The sequence below is a fragment of the Stylophora pistillata genome, chromosome 7, assembly GCF_964205215.1.
Source record: "Stylophora pistillata chromosome 7, jaStyPist1.2, whole genome shotgun sequence".
NCBI classification, from domain to species: domain Eukaryota; kingdom Metazoa; phylum Cnidaria; class Anthozoa; order Scleractinia; family Pocilloporidae; genus Stylophora; species Stylophora pistillata.
In genome coordinates this window covers 4,155,918-4,183,852 of record NC_142525.1, presented here as the reverse complement: position 1 = coordinate 4,183,852, position 27,935 = coordinate 4,155,918, and the positions used below count along the sequence as shown (strand labels likewise).

Genomic DNA, 27,935 nt, shown 5'->3' with positions numbered 1-27,935 from the left:
TAATAGCGGGGAAAACTAGCTTTAGTGCGAGCACACCACGCCAAGCGCGCACTAAGGACTGTCAACCTGTCCTTCTCAACCATCTTCAATTTCTATACTCTGGTTAAATTCTATTTAGTTACATCAGACTCGTTTCATTCTGGGTAACTCTAGTCGACTGATTCTAACTTTGATTGATTGTTCTCTCTCTCTTCTACTGAAGGAGCATGCTGGCCAACTGACCTTAGAATATGAACATTTGTCGTCAAACTCTAACCTAAATACTTTGATAATAATCTAAAAAATAAAAAATCAACGTATGTGGATCAAACCAAGGTAATCTTTGACTATCACTTAAGCCAAAACAAGAACTTAAGAAGTCTGGGTCCAAAGTAAGGTCAGTAGAAAACCTGAGCACGTGCACTCAGACCACTTACGGCAGATCTTTTCAGATCATTAACGTGGCTACAATATGTTTCAAGGGGTGGTCGTGCGTTAGTTTCTGCATTCTCAGAAAAGAAAATCTCAGCTCAGATTATTCAGATGCATAATCAAACTAACTAGTTGTGGTGTCGTCCTCCTTTGCTCTCGGTGGATCCGCCCCGGGGTATTTTCCTTACTCTCTTGCTGGGATGAATTTGGTGCGACCCACCTACGTCGTGGATTACCAGTGGTAGCTCTGGGATAGAGCTGTGCGAAATTCTCGTTAGCGTCATGGTACTTCCAGTCTGAATCTGCTTCCTTGAAGCGTAAGAACATCTCTCTAACCTTCCTTTCGGCACGTTTCTCTGGAATGCTATTGGGGTAGAAGCTAGCTTTAGTCTCTTTATTTTCCTCTTGTTCATTCTGGTTTTCAGCAACGCTGACTCCTTGGTCTTCGTGGATTCCTTCGCCTCTGCCGTCTCCATTGCTGTTCCTTTGGGTTTTGTCTCCACTGGGGTCTTCAATATCACGCAATCCCGGGAAGAACTCCATAAAATCTTCAGAGCCCACATCGCCTCACGTTCTTCAAGAGTGTATTCATCTACAAAATAATAGCTATAAACGTGATTTAATGACTTCGTTATAGACCTAGACTTTCACTTAACTGAACGAGCATCATGATCAGTTGATTCATGGTCACGTGCACCTGATCAAATTCAAATGTATCCCAACCAGGATATTATTGCCTACTTGATGCCCGCGCGCCGAATCCAACAGCATGGTTTCGCAATATGATTGTCTGAGAGAAAGCATAAATATTTAACAAAGCAGTAAAGGTATAGATGGTCCCTCAAGAAACTAGATAGTTTTGTTTTCCCTCTAGTCCTGATGTTTCCCGAGACGAAGTTAAGGGAAACACAAGGACTCTCGGGAAGACAAAACCAACCGTTGCCCTTGGGACCATTCATAGACACCACTGGGCATGGCAGATTGAACATCATCTGCTGACGGAGAACAACAGTGACAATAACAAATCAAAACAAAAATAAATCGAAACAAAAAAGACCAAAACAAAAAATAAAAGACACCAATTAAAAATGTATTTGAAAAGTCTTAAAGTGACAGTCCTTGAGCATTCAAAATCAGCGGAAAATTCAGGTAAACATTGTCTGTGAAACAAATATTGTAATCAATTATACCACGTCGCGACTAATTGTTTCGTTCAACGAGATCGTGTGACTGATATCCGCAACACTAGCAAAGACAGGAAAATTGAAAGTTCAACACATGTTCCGCACTTTTCGAACAATTATATTTATGCAATTTTATCCAATAGTTCGAGCGTCTTGTTTCAAATCAGGACACCCGTCTCTGCTGGCAGGAGATCAATGATATGTACCAAAGCTTTGATGAAATCAGCCTGTTTCAAGAATTCTTAGATTAATAACCTCGAATTGAATAATATACAACAAAAACCTAACAGTACCTTCTAAGAAATCTAGATACTTGAACAAGGATTTTCTTATGAAAATCACCATGGTAACTAAGATAAGCATGGTTCCTATAACCGCCAAGTTGTAAAGTTTCGACTTGGCGCGCGCAGCGCTTGCCTTTTCGAAGTACTCGTTGAGCTCTTTTAGATTAGTTACCGGTGCTCCTCTTTCTTGGGGATCCTGCCCTGCCACGCTACACACGTAGTAATCTTCCTGCCAGAATGCCACCCACAACCAGACAGACACACCCACTAACCACTTAGCTATGGTGGGAAAGGTCACGTGACAGAAGAAGCCAAAATGACAATAATCCCCGACTAGACACCTTTCGCAAACGTCCCGGATGTCTACGACGAGTAGCGAGCTGACGAAGAAAATGATGAAGGCCGGAAGGTACAGCCAGCAGCTGCCAACCATTTGATTTGTCTTAGAAGGGCAGCGAAAGGCTGCGGAATTGAGCACAAGCTCAAGCACAAGCATGGCGAGTAAAACAACCGCGTACGTCAAATTGGTGCTCTTGTTAGTGAATCTGCTTATGACGCCTTTTTTTCCACCAGGTGCAGAGTGTGTATTCATGACGTTGCCTCCAGTCCATTTGAGATGTTCAGGCATAAGGCTGAGATCTAAGGCCTCGATATCCTGGGCTGTTTCGATCCTAGGTGGCTTAGCCCCAGATTCTTCCTCTCTGGCAGGCATTTTGGTTTGATGGTGGAGCTGCAACATTACATTGATGGAAAGTTTAAGTAAATCAGTGCTTTGTACAGCCTAAAGTTTACGTTCTTTTGGGTTTTTCAAGCAAGCGTAGGCAAACACGAGACAAGCGCATGATGGACGAGCAACTTTTACTTGTTTCCACTCCGCGCCGCCTACGAATAAGCACTGCACTTGGGACAGGAAAGTTTATGAGCGTCGCGATCCCGTTACAATCTTTATTCCAAGAATTTCACAAGCTGCAACGATTCATAAGTAGTTGGATATCTTTAGGGAAATCAGAGATGTAAAATCTTTCGAAAGCGCGGGTTCAGACTAGGAACGGACGTACCCTCTCAGGCTAGAGCTCGCATCCTCAGATTAAGAGGAGGTCAGTGAGATCAAAGGTTTGCCAATTCAATTGAAAAAAGACGAAAGAAACAAATGGTGACAACCAGAAGACTATGCTGTTTCATGTCTGCAGAAAAATGAAATTAATGAATCAACATCCAATTTGACCGTCGTTGTCAACGTGGGACTCTTCAGCCAACATTGAACTGGCTGACAACATCGGACTAGTAACACAAAATTCAATTTAATTGGTGCCAACACTGGACTACATTATCAAGTAGTGTTTTTGATAAGTCTTAACTGGCTGTTGCTGTTTGCAATTAGTCGTGCAATCCCGCCAGTTTCTCGGTAATTTCTCGGTAATTTCTCTTTGAAATCTTACAGAAATCTTTGCTCCTCAGGAAAACATGAAAGATGATGCGGTTTACCGCGAGAGCGAAGCATTGGCCTGTATGACGCCCTTCTCATCATCCAATCCATGATTGTTGGCGAATTTGGTACGCTTTGTAAAGGATTCAGCATCGAAAGACTCATCGCGGCGTTCAACTGAAATCATTACGTCAAGAAATTGCACAAGTATCGCTGCGATCCTAGTTGAAAGAATAGCCACATCTTGAAACGAGCAAGTGACGATTGAAAAACCTCCAAAAGAGGTCAAATCGCGGTAAATGAGAACTTCATGTAAACGGATGTTACTAAAGTTGGAGAATGGTAATGAAGAACGGGGAAGGGGGAATAGGATATAGAAAATAGAAAATGAGGAATAGGGAATGATGAATGAGGAATGGAAAATAAGGAATGGTAAATGGAGAATATTGAATGAGGAATGGGGAATGAAGAATAAGTAATGGAAAGGGAAAACGGAAAATAAGGAATGGGGAATGGGGAACGGGAAAACAGATGAGAAGTTAAAAATGGGAAACTAATATTTTTGGAGATTTTACGTTTACATTGCGAGATAGATATTTTCAGCGTTGATTATCGATATCCACGCTTTCTTTCCAAAAAGCTCAGAGGAAAAATTAAGTAACAATAAATTGATGTTAACACCTAAAGAATGTTTTAACTTTATTTGTTTCCATAACAAGTGATAGGTAGAATTAGATTTGTTGCGATTATTGGAAAAGCTATATTGCTGTTTACTTGAAAAATTAGTAAATTGGAAGTTACAACAACAACAACAACAACAACTTTATTTATACTAGATCAATTGGAGCTTGTTAGGCTCCTAGCCTTACAAAAAGGCTAGCTGTTAAGTACTTGGATTCTCCAGAGTCCAAGTCACTACTCAACTCTGAATGACAAGCGAGCCCACAGTCGAATATCCTATGAAGGTCGATCGTAGACTAACTGTTTGAATCGTCGTTTCTTTATGGCGTTTCGTCGTGTCCGCGCTCCGCTACTACTAGTCGAGTCACTGTTTTCCGAGTTCGACTCGCCGTTTTAGAGGTCGACTCATCGCCTCGTGGGTTCGTTTCGTCGTCTTGTCAGTTCGACTCGTCGGCTTTACGAGTCGGACTCATCACCGACCACATCGGTTCGTCGTCGTTTGTCGTTTTCCCATTTCGTTATGGCGTTTCATCGTTTCGTTATGTCGTTTCGTCTTTTCGTTATATCGCTTCGTCGTTTCAAGGCAAAGTAAAGACTCTTAAACATAGCGACTACACTAGGTGATGGTTTCGCGCCAGTCTTCACATTCGATTACGTCATGCCCCTAGCAGATCGCTGTTTCATTTGCCGTTTGTATTTTTGGTGGTTTCGGCAAAACTGCCTTTACGTCATGCCACGAGCAAGCTCGACGATTGGCCACAGAATCGAAATATTTTGTGTAATGCTAAGCAATTTAATGTTCAGCTAGAGTGTCTCATGTTGTGCAACGCTATTCGACGTAACGTTACACCATTTGTGTGTTCAGTGTACCATTGCACATTGCGCTGAGCCATTTCAAGAAATACTACATTGTTTGTAGGTACGCTGTACCATTCTACATTACGCTGAGCCATTTCACGCAGCGCTACACCCTTTGCGTGTACGCCGTACCTTTCGACATTATGCTGAGCCTTTTCACACAAAGCTACACTGTATGAATGCTGTACCATTCGACATTACGCTGAGCCATTTCATGGAACGCTACACCGTTTGCGCGTGCGCTGTGCTACTCGATATAACCCTGAGCCATCTGACGCGACGCTACACCGTTTGTGTACTGTATTGCAAATGAGCGCTAGGCTATTCGAAATTGAGCTAGTCCATTTCACAATTTCATGCTCCAACTCGACATGGGCAACTAGACTGTTCATCATTTGGCTAAACTATTCAAGTTTAGGGTGTTCTGATTCATGAAGGAAAACTAAGCTGTCTATAATTTGGCCATGCCATTCCTTTATTAGCTATGTTATCATGCAACTGATCCTTGCACTTTTGGTGGTGACAAACTCACGGAGCGATGAGTCGACTTCTAAAGCGGCCAGCCGAACTCGGAAAGCAACAACTCGACCAGTAGTAACGGAGCGCGGAAACGACAAAACGCCATAACGAAACCGTATGAGTCGAACATTTTGTCCACGATCTACCTTCATAGTGCAGCCGTTACTCTTGAACTTCCAAGGGTTTCCAGCAAAGGGTTTCCCTTCCCTTTATCAACCGCTAAACAAAGTTAATAAATCATTTTGATCTATTTTAGAGGTGTGGTGTATTGATTATACACGTACCTATATTAATCATTGACGACAACCAAGTATAGTGTTATAAACCTGTGAGCCAGCGAGCCATGCGAGCCACACTACACACCACAAGTATTTCAATCATGAGAACAAGTGGAACTTACCTTGGGCAGGTAATTCATTGGCACCTAAATTATTCAAGAAACAAAAACAATGTCGTCAGTTTAATAACTCCCACATTACTGACCAAGACAGAATTTCTCCTTACAATATCACTACAATATCAAGCAGAAAAGTGATGAGAATTAAGAGATATATCAACAAGGGGATTGTTGGTTGACCCAACACAAAGTTTTTCAAAGTAACATCATGAGAATTATGTGGCAGACAGTGACGACAATAATTACGAACGAAATCATAAGTCAAGTGAAAATGTTAAACCAATTTGTTCTTAAGACATTCACTTAAAATGGTCTAAAACCTACGTGATATCAATTTCAGGTTCCAAGAAAAAGGTTAAAAAAAAAACAACATAAATATGTGAGCTGGCATCCATCACTTTCCTTCCCATTCCAAAAGTTCCAACATCAAAATACAGTTCTACACATATCACTCAATAAGTCTTCTTTATTAGTTTAATCCTTTAAAAAATGTCATGAGTGAACAAGAGCGAATTTCTTCTTACAATATCAATACAGTATCAACCAGACAAGTGATGAGAATGAAAATAAATATCAATAAGGGATTAACAATTGTTCTCATACCAATTTATTTAAAGGAACATCATAAGAATTAATGGCGGACAGTAGGGAGAATTTCTAATGAGATCAGGGGAGTAAAACTTGTGAAAATAATTTGATGTGTTGCAAATTGGCCCTGGAGTATATTTCAAATCACATCAAATCTCTTTTGCAATTGTCATTAGCCTCTGTCAGTTCTCCATATTTTGGCTGTGGTCTATAAGCTAACTACAGAATACAGGTTTTCTCCTCACTCACAGAATGAACTGTTATCCATTGTTACATCCCTCAATGCTACCAAAAGTTTCTCCCTAACACTTACAGTAACCATTTAAATCCTTTGAGTGGCCTGCATCTATTTTTTCATTACAGTAATACTGCTGAGTCATTCATAAAGATGACGAGAATAGAGGAAATTATTGCCAAACTAGGAAGCTTTGATTGTTGAGTGAATTCTCCTTGTTAGTTCCCAATTAAATGTATAGAGAAAAGTATGGGGAATATGAATACGGATATCAGGGTGTAAATGTTTAAAGAAACCATGTTCAACTTATGGGAATCAAAATTAGTGTAACTTGATTGATTTCCTATTTTGTAAACTGATACTGAATGACTCATTCTGATTGCAATCCATACAAGTTTACGCTGTGGGAACCTAGATCTAAATCACATCTATCCCTTAAAAAAAAAAGATTGAGACAGAAATACCTGCATTATAGTGAGGCCAATCTTGGAATATGACTGGATCACTCAAAATGTTGGCCACAACAGATGCTGCCATCACACAAGCAATCTGTTTCCATTTCTCACTTGAAGACTGCCTTTCATTTGCAAAGTCTTTGATACCCTTGACTACCACCCATTCTGTCTTAAAATCATGGGCTGCTGCAAACACTCCTGAAAAAAAAAAAACATTCATGAATGTCTCTTAACACTGACTTGTCTCTCAACCATATGAGCTTATTTCTTTGCATCCTTGTGATAATTATTGTTCAATTGAAGTTCACACAGATTCACATTCTAGCTTCTGGTAAACATCTACATCACAGAAAGAGGTTCGTGTAAGTCCCTACATGTGCAACCAATGTTTACAAGAAAACTTGTACACCAAGACTGTAAAATTAATTTTCAGTTTACATTTCTCAAGAGACAAAATGTTATCAATTAGAGTGAACTCTTTCACTCCCTAGATCTAATTATCCTATAATGTTGGTTGGGAGAATTGGGTTTTGGATCCACTAATAATCCCTTTCTTGATATTTGTTCTATTCTTATTACTTGTCTGCTTGATATCATATTGATATTCGAAGGAGAAATTCTGTCTTGGTCAGTCTGGGGAGTTAAAGGGTTAATAAGGACTGTGATTCTACTCCCCAGGCCTCAAACAATTCAGCAAGATACTTTCTACATTTTTAGAAGACACAACTTTGACAATTCATGACATCCTGAAGTGGCAAAATCAATTTTAAATTAATTAACTTGTCACCTTCACCCTTACAAAAACATCTTCCTACCAAACCCTAGCCTAAAACAAAATCAAATTTGCATATACAATTCCTGTAAAGTTTCTTGAGCCAGCTGGGACAATTCTAGCACAGCTTTTCTAAAAACACTTGCTACATGTGCAAATACTGTATCTTTGACTCATAAATCATCATAATTAACATGATTTTCACCTCCACCTTCCATTTCAACTGCAATTGCTTCAGGATGTTGACCAATCATATCCTTGTTTGCCTCTGAGATACTCAGAAACACTCCATCACAGTGCACTTTGGCATTATATTCATCAGCATTCTGTAAAGGTGCCTTCCACCCATCAGCCACATGTCTGATCAGGTTACCAATATCTCTGCTGGGGGGAGTTTTGTGTTCTGCTGTTATCAGCTTTGCTGAAACAATTACATCTCCTAACTTGACCTCTCTGCTGTTCAAACCACTGCAGGCACCAACAGAAATAATAGCCTTGGGTCTCAAGAGTAAGATGGCATCTTTTGACACAGACAAAGAGCCCCCAGGAACATCAGGACCTTTGGAGCACCTCATTAGGACAATTTTCATTTTCTTTCCTTGATCATCACCCATGCACCCAAAGTACACGTGGCCAGTACTGCTGTGGTAACTCTTAAAGGGTTCCTTCAGGAAGGCAAAGCAGCTTAAGAACTCAAAGTCCTCCACTGTTAATAACAAAATATCAACAGGGAGTTCAACATTGATCCAAGCCGAAGAGGTTCCTGGAAGATCACACATCTTTGGAATTTCAATACTGAGCTCTGGTGAGCTGACCTTGGCTTTCTCTGCTGATCCATTTTCAGCACACTTAACTTCTGTCTCTGTAAAAGAAAAATGCAGTTTTAAACAAAATCATTGTACATACTGATAATAAATTTGATTACAAGAACAAATACATCCAAACATTGTTGGTGAAGGACTTGTTTAAAATCATATCCATGTAACATGACAAATGTTTCCTGCAACAACACTGAAGACCTACTTGTCAGAGGTGACCAAACCTTTTCACTCCCAAGATCTTCTTAGCAGTTCTCCTTACTGTCTGCTATACAGTTCTTATGATGCATGTTTTGAGAATTTGGATTGGATCAATTGATAACCACCTAATTGATAGGTGGTTATCAATTGATAATTGAGAATCCAAAGAATAAGGTAGTCACTAAAATATTTGACTAAAAATGCACTAACATGTAAAATTCAGCTTTTCACATGTTTGCAGTCAAGTTTTGAAACACATTAGGTTACTCTTCCAAATTTCAAAATACCTGTCAGTCACTTAACATAATGTCACAATTTCATGTTTACTTTTAAATTTAAAACCCATGTCACCCTAATATCAGCATGCATATTCTCTACACTGTTCTCCCTAAATTTCCTATGGTGCTAATGATGAGAATTTCTTTAACAATCAGGAGTTCTTTAGTTGGTGATCATTTCCTTTCCTCTCCTGACCTTAATATTTGATTCAGGGATATTGTGAGGAGACATTTCATGTGGATGATATCGATGGTCACTTTCAAGCATCTACATGTGAAGGTTAAATCGAAAGTGAAAAATCTTGAAGTCTCACTGACGGCTTTTCCTAAAATACTGACCTGAGGGTTTAATGTCCCATGGAAAAACAAGAAAGGAAAAGAACGTGCTGACAAGAAAAGAAAACATGGACAGGATCAATCGGGAATGAATTCAAAGTGAGAGTAATTACATTAGGCCACTCTTACGCCATTATTTACAGTCACATCAGTCAACCTCGTTCCCAGGACCTTTCCCTTAGTTGGGGGTGAATGAATGAATGAATGAAAGCCTTTATTTAAAGAGGGTAGCACTTAATAGCCACAGGCTAATAAACTTGTGGCCCTCACAGATTACACAACTATATAATCAGATAAATATGTAAGCTAAAATATGTAAACATTTAAAATAAGCATTTCAAATAAGACAAGATTCAATTAAGAAGATATTATTAAATAGTAAAATGATGCAAACATTGTTGTTCTTTAAAAATCTTGGCAAACATGTTCTTTTTAAAACATGCTATAGAATCTGGTTTCCTAATTTCAATAGGTATACTATTCCAAAGTCTTGTAGCCGAAACAGCGAATGGGCGTCCTCTCTCTGATTCTCTTTTGTATTTAGGACAAACAGCATTAATGGTTGATTATCTAGTGCTGCGGGAGTGCCGCCTATTATTCAAAATTCGGTGTTCATTAAGATAATTCGGCAAACGCCCATTAATTCGCTTATACCTTATTATGCATTGACCTATCTTATGTTGCTCATAAAACGGAATCCGACCTAGCTTGTTAAACAAAGCAACTGATGGTGTCGTGCGATCGGCATAAGAAATAACTTGTGCTGCACGTTTTTGCAATCTTAAGACCCAATAAACCATCTCTTTGTCGCAATTTGCCCAAACCACGTTGGCGTAAGACATAACAGGGCGAATAATGCTATTATAAAACTGAAGTCGCTGTTTAAGAGGCAAACAGGCTCGAATCTTAGCAGTATTGCGATTCTAGAGGCCATCTTTTGACATACTTTCTCAATATGTTCAATATATGACAATTTGCTGTCAATTTCTACTCCTACTAAGGTAGCACAATCCACATTATTGAGCTGTTTTCCGTTTACAGTAACAACTATGTCACTTCCATTTATGTCAGCCACACATCTTTTCCCAGTGATCGTGAGTACTTTAATCTTGTCTTCATTTAAGGGGAGCTTATTTGCTGAGGCCCATAATTGAATTTCAGAGACAGACTTATTTAGTGATGAACTTAAGTTGGTTAAGTTTTTCACATCCGCAAAAGCATTGACAGTCATATCGCCTGCGTAAAGGTCCAACTGAGCACTTGTATACAAGGGTAAATCGTTAATAAACAAAATGAAAAATAAAGGATCTAAAATACTGCCCTGAGGGACTCCATGCAACATCAAAGCTTCGCTTGACTCACTCCCATTTACACGGACAATTTGCTTCCGATCCGACAAATAAGAGTGACACCAGGCTAGCTCCCGGGTGACTATACCGTACAGCTCCAACTCGCGCAACAATAGCTTATGGTCCACCATGTCGAAAGCCTTTCCATAATCGACCAGGACCATGCCGCATACTTCATTGTTATCTAAGCCGAACAAAAGCTCGTCACTAACTGAATTAGGTGGAGGGGTGGAGCTTGAGGTGGGAACTAAGGGCAAAGGCCTTTGGAACGCGGTTGTCACATCCGCTGGTGACACACTCGACTGAGCCTCGTGTGCAAACTTTTTTTCCTTTCCACATTTTGACGTAATCTGCAATCTATTACGTAGAATATACAGGGCAACGTGGAATCTGAAGTCTGTGTCACCATGGCCTAGAGAGCGATTTTTGTATTAAATAATTAAAACTTCCCTGTTAGCGCTCACTTCAACAACTTAACCGTGATCTGCACTCTCCTTCGGTTTTACGTCATATAACGGTGCATGCAAAAACCAAAAACTACTGAAGGCATAAACCTGTACGATAAATTGGCTTGGTTCACGCAATAAAAAATTTAATCCCGCAACCTATCTTTGCAATAATTGGCTCGGTTCAAGAATGGCTCAAGAATGAGTTCGAAATCGAGTAAGTGCAAGAAAACAAGCCTTTTTTCAGAAAATGCCAGTGATTAACATTTAACTTCTCCCTGTGATATCCATATATTATCTGGCAAACAGGTAATGAGAATTTAACACTTAGTACTACAAATCTAACACCAAATTCTCGTAACTAATTGACTAGGAAATATGTATCAACTAGGGGGAAGAATTTACAATCAGATCTTGAGAGTAAAAAGGTTCAGGCAATTAAACCCACAAACCAAACGTATAGGAAGCAATATATTCTCAGCGAGCAACCTATCAACAAATTCTTTATTCAATGCGATTATATTTACAACAATCGTTTTATTTCACTCACATTGAGCTATAACAGTTCAAGTACTTTGTAACTCTCGTTGACCCAGAAAAAAAGATCTACAAAAGTTACTTTAAGTACCTATAATAATAAACTATCAAGTCCAGAAAAACTATTAACGTTTTCAGGCTTCAAGCTGCTTTCACGACAGCCTTTTCCCATAAAGTTCTACTATGATCAGTAATGATTCAAAATATTTTGTTTCCAACCATTTCGTAACTGTTCCTTTTTTAAGATTTAGCTTAAAACTAAGATCATTAAAATAAATTGGAGAGATCTCTTGTAAGCTAATGATGTAGATTAGTTTGACGCTGCTTCACACTTTTACAGAAAGTGCTTTAAATAGCTATATTTCTAAATTTTAAGTTCAAAACCTGGTCTGTATTTCTCCACTATGGCTTGAACAGATTTTTTTTTTAACTCACTAATACTATAATTACACCGAATATCTAGTCTGGTTAGCGTACAGCTTGGATTCTGTAACGCTTCACATAGACTGGCAACACCGGTATCAGTGATCTTATTAAACCTCAGATTTAGTGTGGTTAGCTTACAGCTTGGATGCTGTAAAGCTTCACATAGACTGGCAACACCGGTATCAGTGATCATAATACGATTCAGAATTAGTGTGGCTAGCTTACAGCTTGGATGCTGTAAAGCTTCACATAGACTGGCAACACCGGTGTCAGTGATCTTAAGATCACTCAGAACTAGTGTGGTTAGCTTACAGCTTGGATGCTGTAAAGCTTCACATAGACTGGCAACACCGGAATCAGTGATCATATTATCGAACAGATTTAGTGTGGTTAGCTTACAGCTTGGATGCTGTAAAGCCTCACATAGACTGGCAACACCGGTATCAGTGATCTTATTAAACTTCAGATTTAGTGTGGTTAGCTTACAGCTTGGATGCTGTAAAGCTTCACATAGACTGGCAACACCGGAATCAGTGATACTATTACCACTCAGATGTAGTGTGGTTAGCTTACAGCTTGGATGCTGTAAAGCTTCACATAGACTGGCAACACCGGTATAAGTGATACTATTACCACTCAGATGTAGTGTGGTTAGCTTACAGCTTGGATGCTGTAAAGCTTCACATAGACTGGCAACACCGGTATCAGTGATCTTATTATTACTCACATATAGTGTGGTTAGCTTACTGCTTGGATGCTGTAAAGCTTCACATAGACTGGCAACACCGGGATCAGTGATCTCATTAGCAAACAGATTTAGTGTGGTTAGCTTACAGCTTGGATGCTGTAAAGCTTCACATAGACTGGCAACACCGGTATCAGTGATCTTATTATCAAACAGATCTAGTGTGGTTAGCTTACAGCTTGGATGCTGTAAAGCTTCACATAGACTGGCAACACCGGTATCAGTGATCTCATTATCAAACAGATCTAGTGTGGTTAGCTCACAGCTTGGATGCTGTAAAGCTTCACATAGACTGGCAACACCGGTATCAGTGATCTTATTATTACTCAGATCTAGTGTGGTTAGCTTACAGCTTGAATGCTGTAAAGCTTCACATAGACTGGCAACACCGGTATCAGTGATCTTATTACTGGCAACATTGGTATCAGTGACTGATCCTACTATCATCAATTCAGACACAAGAGAGTGTTCATTGTTCAGTGAATTACAGACTCGTTGTATTCCAGACATTGTTAGGTGGGAATCTAAAAGCTCCAACCTCTTAACTGAGACGAACTTATCAGAACATTTGTGTTGTGCCTCTCCAGCTTCCTCTTTATTTAGTTCACTGATAATGTCCAATACAAATGATACTGCAAGGCTGTCTATATCTGATAAACCAAACCATGCCATGACGCCGTCTGAACGACTGAACGCTTGCGGATGATTCCTGATAAACGTTTTAGCGAATTCTTTGTCTTGATACTCACTCAGACACTTTCCTTTGAGAAATCGATATGTATCCCCTGAAACTTGACTACTGGTCAACAAATTTTCCATCAGTTCGTCTTTTCCCTCACTTGATAAAATACCAGCCATGAATTGGAAAACCATTTGAGAGCATTTCTCGTCTGGAATACAATTTTCCTTTACAAACCAATGGGCGGCTAAGAATTCTTGGACAGTGAGATGTGTGAAGCTAAAATGTTTCGTGGTTCTGATCGAACCAGTCCTGTAAGACTGACCACAGTGAAGAAGACCGCTACCTTTCAGTTTGATGACTTCTTCCAACTCAAAACCGCCTTCTATCTCGCTTTCATCAAAAGTTGGCTTCCTTTCAAGCAGAAGTTTTGCCGCAAGTTTTGATAATTTCTCTAATGTGGTTTTAATGACCGGAGGAGGCTTCAATTTGTTAGGAATTTCTTTGTGTCTGTATTCTGACTCAGAGCAGTGCTTAAGTTCAAAAATATCAATAAGTTTTGTGAAAATCTCGGTTGTTGAGACAGGAAGGTCACGAGGATTTCTTGTTTCGTTTAGAGTATACTCCATCTCGAAGCACAATAGATAACAGAGCATAGGAATATGAGCAAAACTGACTAGGTTCTCATTCTTCATGACATGTTCAAGCACAGCGCTCTTCATATCTTCGTTTTCACTGAAGTACTTTTCAATGTATTCTTTAACCTGTTGTGAAGAAAATCCCACAATTTCTACGTACCGTTTAAAACGGATTCCTCCCAGCTTATCCGATTCATCAGGCCGCGAGGTTACAACAACAACAGAACCTTTCAGTATCTCACCCTTGATGATTTTTGAACATAATGCGGCCACCGGCATTTCACATCTAGCGTTATTCTGATATTTTTTTCCCGAGTCTTCAGCGATGTAATCTTGCTGTGAATACTCATCATAGCCGTCAAGGATAATCAAAACTTCTCTGGGATGCTTTACAATATACTCAAATGTAACGTCATCAATGGTAGAGTTGTCTTCTAAAAACGAAGAATAGTTTAAGATTTCTCTTAAAGTCACAGGCTTTTCGTCAAGCAAATTCAACTGACGGAAAGTAAGCAAATAAGCAAATTTCAAATTTGGAATTTTAATGTTTTCTCTTGCTTGAAATAAATTGTTGTTGGCCCAATCGCGAATCAGCTTTTGGCAAAACAGAGATTTTCCAATCCCTGCTTTTCCAACGACAAGAATAGAATTAGGATTCTCCTGATCATTACACGTGCCAAGAAATATTTCCTCGCAGTGCTTAACTGGAGTACCGCTGACTTTTCCGAAATACTCAAGGTCTTCACTCCTTGAATATGTCTCTTCACTCCTTGAAAATGTCTCTTCCCTCCTTGCATATGTCTCGTCATTCCGGGTGAGGCGTTTTCTTCCATGTTGGATGAGAAGATTAGTGAATATTTCATCCGTTTTCGCGCTGGAGATGGTGTGAGAGGCAAGCAGTTTGGGTTGGAACTCCGTTTGGTCTGTAATGGAAGTCTTTAAAGCTGTAGTGTAAGCAGTGATGACTGAAGGTTAAGAAAGAGAAAATATTAAATAAATAACAAGAACGCGAGGAGAACAGTTTGTGTACTTTACTAAATTCTTACTCCACAGGGTTGAACTTTTAAAGCTGTTGTGTAGGGACATACGGGTAAAGAAAAGGGAAAGGAAAATATCTTATTAATAATGCGAACACGAGTAAAGGCAGTTTAAATACTTTCTATCGAATTCAGCAGAGGGAGATTAACTAGCAAAGAGCTGAGTGCTTGAAAAGTGTCTATCGTGTCTATCAGTTGAGAAATCGATCCCTTTCCAACGGATAGAAAGATTGTTTCGTTAAAGCGTTATTCCTCCCTTAAAAATCAAGTATATTAGGTAAACAAACCCTTTCGGGCAGCTGGAATATCAGGTGACAATGTCCACTGCTGAGAGACTGTCTGAAAAGTGAATATTTGCAGGGGTAATCGAGGGCCGAGTAAAATTAAGGATTGATTTCACGCGTGCTTTCAAAACTCTAATAAGTGGGAAGATCAATAACGCACGCTGTCACGCACGTTCGTGGAAAGCCATTTCAGTTTTCACTTAGTTTTATTTTTGTACAACAACGTCAAAGAGATCAAAGCAACCCTGTTGAAAAACATTTGCCATCAATGAAATTACAAAATTTTTAGGCAAAGAGGTAAACTATTTTAACGTTTTCCAAATTTTAATACTTGCATGGGGCAACTACCAAAATTAATTAAAAAATGTCTTCTGTCTCAGCCAATCAGCATTTGGTAACTTTGCCCTCAGTCTATGTTAAAAGGCCTAGAAGCGAAGTTTCGAGGAAATATGTAACATCATTTGGGCAGTCTCCGAGCCACGAACATTATCAGCCAGCAAACCAGAAAAGGGTCTATTTATTTTGTAACCCTTTAGTTAATTTTCATATCGTGCGAAAACCGTTCTTAAAAAGCCAAAGTTGATCTGACTGCGGATGAGTATATGCGACCAGCATTTTAATACCACTATCATTGGACTTAACAAAACGAGTGTGTTTTTCTTATGTGCAAAAAAAATTGGTATACAATAGAATCGCACGAAAATTAATGGTAGGTTGTAATTCGTAACAATTGTTAACAAATCTCCCCTTCCCCCTTTCACATGATAAGGTTGGTAACAACAACAATGAATTTCATGAAAAAGTTATCCTTGAGAGGGGAGTGGAGTGTTATCAGAATAGCTTGACAAGAGTTGCGTGACGTATCATTAAGGACCCTTGACCGGTCCTGTTAAGTCACTTACAGCCATGAAAGATGGAAAAATCTACATTTCTCAAACTCCATCCCCACTTAAGACCCGTCGCAACTAGTTTCAGAAATAGATATTTCCGTCAATTTTACGCTTAAGCAGATTTCTTTTTCTGATTCGTCACCAATCCGGGACCTTTAGGTAACGGATACATTTAACCTAAAACACCAATTTGTAATTAGAATAGCGTTCCGACTTAGCCGCTACTTTGGAGATCAAGAAGGCCGCCGAGCTGGAGTTAAGAAAAGATTTTTGAATCTGAATACTTTAAAACCATTTTTGAAGTTTTGAAGTTTACCTAACTTCATGGGAAAGTCTAAATCTGCAATTGGCAACAAAATTGTCAACATATTAGTCTTTCTATTGCCTTGGTTAAGTTAACCTATTTGCCTGAATAGTCCCAGGCTCTTAGAGAAATATTTACATCATCAAACGACAGATGTTGAAACAGATGCTGTGACAATTGGTTCCGTTCTCATCTAGTTTGGGAGTACAGTCGAGGTGAAAAATCTGGTTAAAAACCGTTTCAAGGCGGAGCGTTGCTACATTCAGCGATGTGCGTAATGAATTCGAATTCCTTAGCGAGAGAGGCCTCCCTCCCCCTCCCCCACCCCCTTGAATAGACCAGAGGATGTTTTAGTTTTTTTAATTACTTCTCTGAAACCTTGCAACCGGCTGTTTTTTTTTTTTTTTTTTTAAGTACGAGGAGAGTGGAGGTGGAGTTGAAAAGATCGAGAAGTAATTTGTATGAATTCCCAGGAAAGAACTAGGCAGGAGACATTACCTAGAGGAATGTTGAAGGAGTGCTAAAAATGGATATCATAGGCATAGTTGGCAAAGGAGGAACTATGCATGTGGAAATAACAATAGAGTTGTAGAATTTTTAGGGGAGATCAACTAATGTGACTTGCAGGTAGCCTATAAGTTCAGAAAACGTTTGGTATAGATTTGGCCTACAATAAGGTGGTACATAGTTGAAAAAATGTTTACAGTAAACATATAATATGCCAGAATATTAAATCATGACTTCAAGTTCACAATATGGACCTCAGCGTGTTCGAAAACGTTTGGGAAATCATTGTCTTTTCTTTTACAAGCGCTACGGTATGAGTATTAAACCTATTGTCACGAAGTTTCTCAATTCTTTGTTTTAGGAAAAGCAGTGTTACTCTGGGATTTAGGACCCAACTATTTATTTATTTATTTCATTTGCAACTATTCTACTCAAAGTTAAGGTACAGTACATACCACTCTTTGTCTTAAATGTTCTGACGACTGGCTCACTGTCTCCTTGTTTGTTGACAGCAAACAGCTTCAATTCGTACTCTGCGTCATACTCGAGACCAGTTATCTCGTAGTGAGTTTCCACAATGTTTTTCCGTTGAACCAGTTCTGTGGATTGTGTCATGGGTTGTTTCGTCCATTCCAGACGGTATTTAATGCTGCAATTACTGCTGTTAGCCTCTACTTCTGACCAGGTCACAGTGAAATCTTTGTCAACTTCACTTTCTACATTTGTGATGGTGGGTTTCTCAGGTAAACCTGTTCAAAATAATAATTCTCTTGAGTTTTGTCTCTGATGAAAGTGAAATACTAACTGTAACTAGATTCATCGCTGTGCGTAATGAATTTAAATTCCCTAGCAACACACCCCCCCTTAAATAAACAAGTGGATTTTTAGTTTTTTCAATTACTTTTCTGAGATTAGGCAACTTCCTGATTTTCTTTTAAGTAAAGGAGAAAGGGGGGGGTGGGGCAGCAAAAAGCGGAGAAGTAATTCTTACCCCCCCCCCCTTGGAAATTCACTGAAAAGGTACAAAGTTGGAAAAAATGTACTCAATAAACATCTCTCCCAAAATATTAAATCATGACATAAAGTTCGCAAAGTTATATCTAAACTCAACATGTTACTTCAAAGTTAGACAACAAGTATAATGATTGGTACTGAGATGTACAAGTAGAGTAAAGCAAGTACAAGTATAGAAAAAAGCACAGATGGTTCGGGTATGTGTTGAGTAAATCAAATGAACGCTGCATTGACGTCATGTTTGTTTTTCACAATCCTTGGGCATGCACTCAATTGCATCAGCAAAAGCGCGCGCAAAAACTGTGTTCAGCCACCTTAACATCACCAAGGAAAGCAGGCAGTGAAAATTTACGTACTAGTTTGTGCAAACCTTTCAAAGTGGCAAAATGTGATGAAATGAAGTCTGTTCAATGGAAAGGTGTGCTAATTTCTAAGTCAGTGAGGATCTCTCAAGTGCACGATATCTCAGATCTGGTTTACACTTAAGCAGATTTCTTTTTCTGATTCGTGACCAATTCGGAACATTTAGGTAATGGATGTCCCTAAAACACCAATTTGTAATTAAAACAGCGTTCCGACTTCGCCGCTACTTTGGAGATCAAGAAGGCCGCCGAGCTGGAGTTAAGAAAAGGTTTTTGACTCTGAATACTTTAAAGCCATTTTTGAAGTTTTGAAGTTTACCTAACTTCGTGGGAAAGTCTAAATCTGCAATTGGCCACAAAATTGTCAACATATTAGTCTTTCTATTGCCCTGGTTAAGTCAACCTATTTGCCTGAATAGTCCCAGGCTCTTGGAGAAATATTTACATCATCAAACGACAAATGTTGAAACAGATCCTGTGACAATTGGTTCCGTTCTCATCTCGTTTGGGAGTACAGTCGAGGTGAAAAATGTGGTTAAAAGCCGTTTCAAGGCGGAGCATTGCTACATTCAGCGATGTGCGTAATGAATTCGAATTCCTTAGCGACAGAGGCCTCCCCTTCCCCTCCCCCTCCCCCTTGAATAGACCAGAGGATGTTTTAGTTTTTTTAATTATTTCTCTGAAACCTTGCAGCCTGCTGTTTTTTTTTGTTTTTTTTTTAAGTACGAGGAGAGTGGAGGTGGAGTTGAAAAGATCGAGAAGTAATTTGTATGGATTCCCAGAGAAGAACTAGGCAGGAGACATTACTTAGAGGAATGTTGAAGGAGTGCTAAAAATGGATATCATAGGCATAGTTGGCAAAGGAGGAACTATGCATGTGGAACTAACGATAGGGTTGTAGAATTTTTAGGGGAGATCAACTAATGTGACTTGCAGGTAGCCTATAAGTTCAGAAAACGTTTGGTATAGATCTGGCCTACAATGAGGTCGTACATAGTTGAAAAAATGTTTACAGTAAACATATATGCCAGAATATTAAATCATGACTTCAAGTTCACAATATGGGCCTCAGCGTGTTTGAAAAAGTTTGGCAAATCATTGTCTTTTCTTTTACAAGTGCTGCGGTATGAATGTTAAACCTATTGTCACAAAGTTTCTCAATTCTTTGTTTTACGAAAAGCAGTGTTACTCCTGGATTTAAAACCCAACTATTTATTTATTTAATTATTTATATATTTCATTTGCAACTATTCTACTCAAAGTTAAGGTACAGTACATACCACTCTTTGTCTTAAATGTTCTGACGTCTGGCTCACTGTCTCCGTGTTTGTTGACAGCAAACAGCTTCACTTCGTACTCTGCGTCATACTCGAGACCAGTTATCTCGTAGAGAGTTTCCATAATGTTTCCCCGTTGAACCAGTTCTGTGGATTGTGTCATGGGTTGTTTCGTCCATTCCAGACGGTATTTAATGCTGAAATTACTGCTATTAGCCTCTACTTCTGACCAGGTCACAGTGAAATCTTTGTCAACTTCACTTTCTACATTTGTGATGGTGGGTTTCTCAGGTAAACCTGTTCAAAATAATAATTCTTTATAGTTTTGTCTCTGATGAAAGTAAAATACTTACTGTAACTAGATTCATCGCTGTGTGTAACGAATTTAAATTCCCTAGCAACATCCCCCCCCCCCCCCCACTAAAATAAACAAGTGGGCTTTTTAGTTTTTTCAATTACTTCTCTGAGATTAGGCAACTTCCTGATTTTCTTTTAAGTAGAGGAGAGAGGGGGGTGGGGCAGCAAAAACGGAGAAGTCATTCTTACCCCCCCCTTGCCAATTCACTGAAAAGGTACAAAGTTAGAAAAAAATTTACTCAATAAACATATTTCCCAAAATATTAAATCATGACAAAGTTCACAAAGTTATATCTAAACTCAACATGTTACTTCAAAGTAAGACAACAAGTATAATGACTGGTACTGAAATGTACAAGTGTAGTAGAGCAAATAATTTGGGTGTAATCTCTGAATCAAAATACTCAGACAAAAGATTTTTAATTCTATGCCATGATCATTGAGGTGTTTGCTTTCAGAGGCATACATTTTCAAAATCATTGGTTGGTAATCAATACCAGCAAAAAATTCAACTAATTGATGCAACAAGAAACATCAATAAAAGATTGATAAACTACTCTTTCCAGCATCAAAAATTAATTACAAGTCTAATATCAGTGTAATTTACAAACAAATCAAAGGTGACCATAGTGAAAAAATGTTGGGCAAATCATTCTCTTTTCTTATACGAGAGCTACAGCATGAGTATTAAGCCTGTTGTCACAAGGTTTCTCAGTTCTTTGTCTTTAAGTAAAAGCTGTGCTATTACTGGATTTAAGACCCAACACTATTAATTTATTCCATTTCAACAATTCCACCAAACATTAAGTGACAAGTTTAAATAAATGTACATGTACAGTACATACCACTCTTTGTCTTAAATGTTCTGACATCTGGCTCACTCTCTCCTTGTCTATTGACAGCAAACAGCCTCATTTCGTACTCTGCACCATACTCAAGACCAATTATCTTGTACTGAGTTTTCACAATGTTTCCCTGTTGAACCAGTTGTGTGGATCCTATTATGGGTTGTTTCCTCCATTCCAGACAGTATTTAATGCTGCCATTACTGCTGTTAGCCTCTACTAATGACCAGGTCAGAGTAAAATTATTGTCAACTTCACTCTCTGTATTTGTGATGGTTGGTTTCTCAGGTAAACCTGGGCAAAATAATGTTTCTTTTAAATGTTGCCTCTGATGAAAGTAAAACACTCATGGTAACTAATTAAAACACATAAACATGTAAATTAATCATTTCCACAAGTAATAAAAATGCAGAAGGTCTTCACAAAACAGTGGTTGGTTTGCCAGGTCAACCTATTAAAATGTAATGTCTTTAAAATTTTTTTCTGATGAATGTCAAGTAGTTTAATCACGTTATTTCTACTCTAAAACATGAGTAATTGTAAATCCATTAAGGCTTCACAAATAGTATTGATAGAGGGGGATTTACACTGCCAATGATTTTCATATTGTTTCCATGGCCCAGTTGTATTCAAACTTGTACTAAAAGTTCAAAGTCTTAGGTTTAATCTACTAATCAACTTAAAAGGTAATTGCAATCAAATGTGATTGAAAAGTAGAAAAAAACACATGCATGAGAATTGTAAATTTTTTCTTGACAAATGATATTACACCTTCACACCCTGGTACTCTTTACATTTCCTACAGTGCTGACATCGGGAGAGTTTGTTGAACAAGGTTAGGGCTCTGATATATAGCTTGTGATCATTTCCCTTACTCTTGTGTGATTCAGGGATGATATTTTAAGGAGAAATTTGATGATAGTTAGGGGTTAAAGAGTTTAAATGCAGAGGCTCTCAAAATCATATGTCAGATCATTTCTTTTGGCTGACTATTAACATGCCCACTACCATTCATTCAAATTTTTTACCATTTTATGTTGCTTCGATTCTCCAAAAGCTCATTTAAAAACAAAAAACCCACAAAACTCTGTTCTCTCAGTGTGCAATAGTCATGTTGGCATTTTTTTCAGACAGATTACATGGTTTCCATTAGAAAGCATCCATGTGTTACAATAAACAAAAAGTTCTGAAATGAGGTGGGAAATGTTAAATCAAATGAAATTAATTAGGTACACACCAGTCTTTGTCTTAAATGTTACGATCTCTGGCTCACTTTCTCCATGTCTGTTGAAGGCAAAGAGTTTCACTTCATACTCTGAGTTATACTCAAGATTGGTAATTTTGAAGTGTGTTTCATCAGTGTTTCCTTGTTGACAAAGTTTGCTGGCTCCTGTCAACGGTTTCTTCCTCCATTCCAGATGGTATTCAGGGCTGACATCGGTGCAGTTTGTATTTGATGCTGACCAAGTTAGAGTGAACTCTACATCCACCTCACCTTCCTCTTTTTGGATGGTTGGTTTGTCAGGTAAACCTTTGAAAATTATTGAATCAGGATTTTTAATTCCTGACAGATGCAACTGTTACTAACAATACATCTTGAGGTAATTAACCATATCTTTAAGACATTGAGTGTTCATCTTGTATAATGATGTCTTTAACAAATGATATCAATGCAAAACTATCCATTAGAATTATGACATTATGACTGAACAAAAGAGTTACATCAAGTGCATTTTCTATGCTCCTTCAACCCTTTGCATTACTTTGCTCTCATCTCATTCACCTCTAATTTGTTTAGCCAAAAGATGATTCCTCTTTTCTTAATTCTGCACAATTCCCTGATCCATGTACACTACAATTCAACTCACCTAAGATGTCTTCTACTCTTGATTTCTTGAACCAAACTGGATCACATAGAAGCTGCTGCTCATTAACCTCAAAGTTTAGAACTCCAACTGCTTTACTGTTCCTCTCACCTTGTTCCAGTAAAACAGTCGAACAACACTCTGCAGGGCTGGGTAGGTGACTATCATCATTTTCAGGAACAAGTTTCCCATCAGTGTATTTGTATCGATTACTTTCAATATAACAGAAGAGAGGTTTGTTTTCCTTTATACCTATCTTAGGTTCAAGATCCTTTAAGATACTGCAATGCTTGCGTCTAAATCGGTCATGGTTTAGCTCTGAACACTCTGAATCAACAAAAATCACAACCAATCCAGATGTGTTATAGAATGGACTTTTCTTGATGATACTCCCCAACTGAAAACATTTTGATTTTGAATTTGGTTTTGTAAACTCCACTTGATATTTCTCAGCATCAAAGTTCTCTTTTGGAATAAGTCTGCAACTTGTTATGATAAAGTACTCACTCCAATCAGGGTTTTGGACCTTACGCTCATAAATCAAACATCCCCAGCCAACAGCTCCATCTTGACGTGTTATTTTGCAGAGTGCCTTGCACCTCTCCCTTTCAAGTACATCATATGATGGCTGAAGCATGTGCTCCCAGAAAGAATTTGCCATTTCACTGGATAGAAGCCAGGAGTACCTTGATGTAAGAGAAAAAAAAAACACTTATTAACATGATATTCAAGTTACAACAATAAAGATGCACATACAGTCATACTGGATTTGTTTGCATTGATTCAAAGACCTTGTAAGCAGGCTGGTCATTTACCAAATAAGATCCATGTAATTGACTTTGCCACAGGAGTAGTCCTGTTAATGGTCTTCGTCCGTCACTAGATTTTGATAGCCAGGATGTAATAATATTCTCATACTTAAAATGTTCATCATGTTACTGTTGTGATTCCCCTAAAAACCAACTCTGATCCACAGGGATACAACTGGCCACTGAAACCAGAATACTCTCTACAATCGGTGGTTTTAATAAATTTTTCTATCTGAAGCTTCCAATGGTGTATTAGGTAAATGTGGCCAGAAGGAGGCTGTAGGACCAGTTAAACCCAAACACAAGAGCCTCAGAATAACTCCTTACAAAATTTTACAGATGTGTTAAGGTATGGATGGAAAACTTTATTGCCCCCGCAAATTAAGACTAAACAATTGGTTCATGCTTTCTACTATGGGTAAATTAAGGTATTGATGGAAAACTTTCTAGCCCTGCAAGCAAATACTCAACAATTGGTTCATGCTTTCAACTGTGGGGAACTATTTATGAGGTTTGGTGAGTAAATGTTACTGCCAGGCAAGTATTGAACAATTAGTTAATGCTCTCAAGTGAAGGCATTTTGAGGTATGGATGGAAAATGTTATTGCCCATGCAAATACTCAGTTACAATTGGTTCATGCTTTTGACTGTGGATATGGTAAGCAATTGAATGAAGTTGAGCTGGTTATTATGAATTATTAAAACCAAGGTCAGAGGTACACAGACACAAAGATTGATATTCTTAGTAGCATGCAAAAACTGAATTCAATAATTGTATTTTTATACATTTTTTTAAAAAAATCTGCTAAAAAAGACTTTTCTCTCTGAGTTAACAAAAGTTTGAGAACAATATACTGATTAACTGGGTTTGGAAACAAGGCAAACCATGAACTTGACTTGATAACCCAATATCTGCAGCAGGTGAGTCAGTGAAGCTCAAAAGAAAATAGATCAACAGTGTTTAAATATCCTATGTATGTGTACAAAAAGTTTCAGGTTTTCCTTTTTCTTCCATTTGTTTCATTTTACAGATTTACATGAGCATTTCAGTGCTTTCTTACCTTTGATGCAAAAGCAGCAGTTTTAATGTTTTTCCTCAAAATGTTGTGAAAGAAATATGCATGACCACCCAAAATTGATAACCTCTAGCAATTGCTCGTTGTTTGCATCTCTTCGTTTGACCACTGTATCACTACAGAGACACTAAAGCAGCAAAGGAGCAGAGTAAAGGCTTCCATATCTGGTTCATAATTAAAAGTAAATTTATATTCCATCAAAAGCTGATCCAAAGATGAAGATTAAAAAAATTATTAAAAACTGTTTAAACAACTATTAATTATCATCTATAATTTATACTGTCAGTAGTATTTTTCCTTCCATCTTATATTGTTTATTTATTTCTCTCTACTTTTGTGAGTAACTTAAAGCATGGTAAAATTAAAAACTTTGTGCAGCACATGTACTCCAAATCTATTGAAAGCTCTCCAAATAATCAAACTTTTCATGCATCAATTCTCTAGTTATCAGCTGTCCAAAATTGACTGAATATCCAATATGTGAATGACAACAGTTCTGCATGTATAAGAAACGAAGAAACTAAGGTAAGTATTTTACACATTGTCTTGAAGACTTTTTCGTTTTATGCTTCATTAGAGCAAGAATTTACTGATTTTCAAAGAAATCCATATCAATAGGACGACTGCAATCGTTTTAACAAAGCAATGATTGCTGTTTTCCTGACAGTAAACAAGTCTCCAATTAAATGTTTGCGCTGCCACTCTTCGAGCTTACTTTTATGGAGATAATCAAAGCAGCGTAAACTACCTCAAATTAATTCCACAAACAAAAACAAATACCGCAAAACAAATCCCTCAAAACTTGAATAAGTTTAAAGAAAATAGAATATTAACCAGATCCAAGAACATTCCAGAAGTCTCCCATACCCAACCAGTGAACCGAAAGCGAAACGAAGGTTGATGTTTGGTTCCCCATTAATCAAAGCTTACATTAATTGTTTACAACTCATTGCTTGGCTTTAGTGAACGATTATGGCCAAATTTCGCAATAGAGAAGAGAAACGAAAACAGTTTTACCCAAACTCGAAAGTAAAGCAGCGTCAAAATAGAACTTACCTTTTATTCAGTCTTTCCTTGCTGATGCGGAACTCGTAAACCGCTGCATTTTATGACCTCACACAGCTAGTGTTTTGGCAAAACACATGATAACTCGACAATATACAATTTGGCTGACACAGTGAATAATATTGCTAATAATAAGACGAGAGTCCTACTGTAAGTTGCTCTTTTCCTCAGAGCTTACACCGAAGGCTTGATCAAGAAGTCAGCAACATGGATTCGAAGAAACTGCCTCGTTTCCGCGTAGGGACAAAGGATTGCATCACCAGCCTATTTTAAGCGGCACGCTATCACGCGAGGAACTCAATGAAGAGCAAGTCTCTAACTCTTCAGGTGTGCGTGACATTTGAGTAATATTCATAAAAAAAAAGAAATTAAAAACAGACACCGACGCGGCTGTTCCGAAAACGAGGAGTGCGGAGTGCGGAGTGCGGAGTGCGGAGTGCGGAGTGCGGAGTGCGGAGTGCGGAGTGCGGAGTGCGGAGTGCTGCGGAGTATAAAAAAAATTAAAAAAGGAAACACAAACAAACATTTACAAAAAAAAGAAAAAAAATTAAAAGTTAAATACGTAAACAAACAAGAAATAGAAATTTTAGCAATAAAAATAATAATTATTAAAAACTTTACACCGCCTGAAGTGGACTGTTTATATCGCGTATATTTCATTCACTCCAAATAGCATATTCAACTCACGATTTTCATACCTAACAGTTCACTTTTAGCAAAAAAAGGTAAAAAACAGTCCAGTTTTGACCATGTCTAGAAATTGTGAAGAATTACACCTTCGGTTTCTTTGGAAAGCCGTGTTACCTCGAAACAAACTCAAGCTTTGCTTTCCAAAAATAAACTGCCTATTGAACCATTCAACAACTTAAATGCCAACTTCGCGTCCTAAAGTGCTCGCAATTTGCGGATTGATGAAGTTCAAACTAAAACCTTGAAAGCTTTTCAGGGCTGAAAAATAGTAAGATGGAGAAATGCAGATTGACAAATAAAGAAATAATTAATTGCACAAGTAAAGTTGCACTTTGAGTAAACAAATTCTAAAAATAAAATATTTTCCTAAAGAAGCCATTTAACTGCACCGTGTCGCTTGCCTCGCCAATTCCACGTGCAACTGCGGCCATCATTTTTTTCTGTTTGAATTTAGTATCTTCTCCGGTAGAAAATTATCCATTTAGATTTGGAAATAAAGTAAGGTTGGTACACACGACTTGGAGACTTTAAAGCAAAACAAAGAAAAAATATCCTGAAAGATGCTATTCACGCCCTGAAAATGATTTGGGTGCGAAAATAATTGAAACAATTAAGGGGAACTAGGAATAAGTTAGCCTCTTCCAGGCGTTCAGTTAGTTGAGGAGCGGCTGTTCCGAAAACGTGGAGTGCGGAGTGCGGAGTGCGGAGTGCGGAGTGCGGAGTGCGGAGTGCGGAGTGCGGAGTGCGGAGTGCGGAGTGCGGAGTGCGGAGTGCGGAGTGCGGAGTGCGGAGTGCGGAGTGCGGAGTGCGGAGTGCGGAGTGCGGAGTGCGGAGTGCGGAGTGCGGGTCGAGTGCGGAGTGCGGGTCGAGTGCGGAGTGCGGAGTGCGGAGTGCGGAGTCTAAAAGTCTAAAAAAAAAATTAAAAACAAAATTAAAAGAATAATTAAATACATAGATAAACTAGAAATAGAAACGATAATTATTAAAAATTTCACGCCGCCTGAAGTGGACTGTTCATATGGTATACTAAACTCAAGATTTTCACAGTTAGCAGTTCAATTTTACGGAAAAAAAAGTAAAGAACAGTCCAGTTTTGACCATGTCTAGAAAATGAGAGAAATTACACCTTTGGTTTTGCTGGAAAGCCGTACTGCCTCGAAACAATCTCAAGCTTTGCTTTCCAAAAATAAACTGCCCTTGTGAATTAACCCTTGAACCATTCTCACAACTTGTCAACCGCGCGTCCTAAAGTTCTTGCTAAGCTCAAACTAAAACGTTGAAAGATATTCA

General features: G+C 38.4%; 2 protein-coding genes across 4 annotated transcripts; both read right to left on the bottom strand.

Annotated features, from left to right (window-relative positions):
* Positions 1–69: 69 nt before the first annotated feature.
* Positions 70–9,916, bottom strand: LOC148726265 (uncharacterized). 2 transcript variants are annotated; one of them, XM_088727054.1, is made up of 5 exons: positions 9,447–9,916; positions 8,016–8,672; positions 7,048–7,236; positions 5,764–5,787; positions 2,431–2,609 (listed from the first exon to the last, which is right to left on the bottom strand). In XM_088727054.1, exons 1-5 carry the CDS (start codon positions 9,511–9,513, stop codon positions 2,560–2,562), a joined length of 987 nt encoding a protein of 328 aa, XP_088583180.1. In that variant the 5' UTR covers positions 9,514–9,916; the 3' UTR covers positions 2,431–2,559. The 2 variants fall into 2 exon arrangements, with proteins under 2 accessions (XP_088583178.1, XP_088583180.1); XM_088727052.1 differs by lacking the exons at positions 8,016–8,672; positions 9,447–9,916 and adding an exon at positions 70–1,003 and having other exon boundaries at positions 1,889–2,609; positions 7,048–7,187.
* Positions 9,917–11,723: 1,807 nt separating this feature from the next.
* On the bottom strand, positions 11,724–26,200 carry LOC148726264 (uncharacterized). Of its 2 annotated transcripts, XM_088727000.1 has the most exons (8): positions 25,947–26,200; positions 24,876–25,017; positions 23,009–23,691; positions 22,378–22,671; positions 21,141–21,434; positions 19,942–20,235; positions 17,741–18,034; positions 11,724–15,228 (listed from the first exon to the last, which is right to left on the bottom strand). In XM_088727000.1, exons 3-8 carry the CDS (start codon positions 23,664–23,666, stop codon positions 12,140–12,142), a joined length of 4,923 nt encoding a protein of 1,640 aa, XP_088583126.1. In that variant the 5' UTR covers positions 23,667–23,691; positions 24,876–25,017; positions 25,947–26,200; the 3' UTR covers positions 11,724–12,139. The 2 variants fall into 2 exon arrangements, with proteins under 2 accessions (XP_088583126.1, XP_088583127.1); XM_088727001.1 differs by lacking the exon at positions 21,141–21,434.
* Between the last annotated feature and the right edge of the window lie 1,735 nt (positions 26,201–27,935).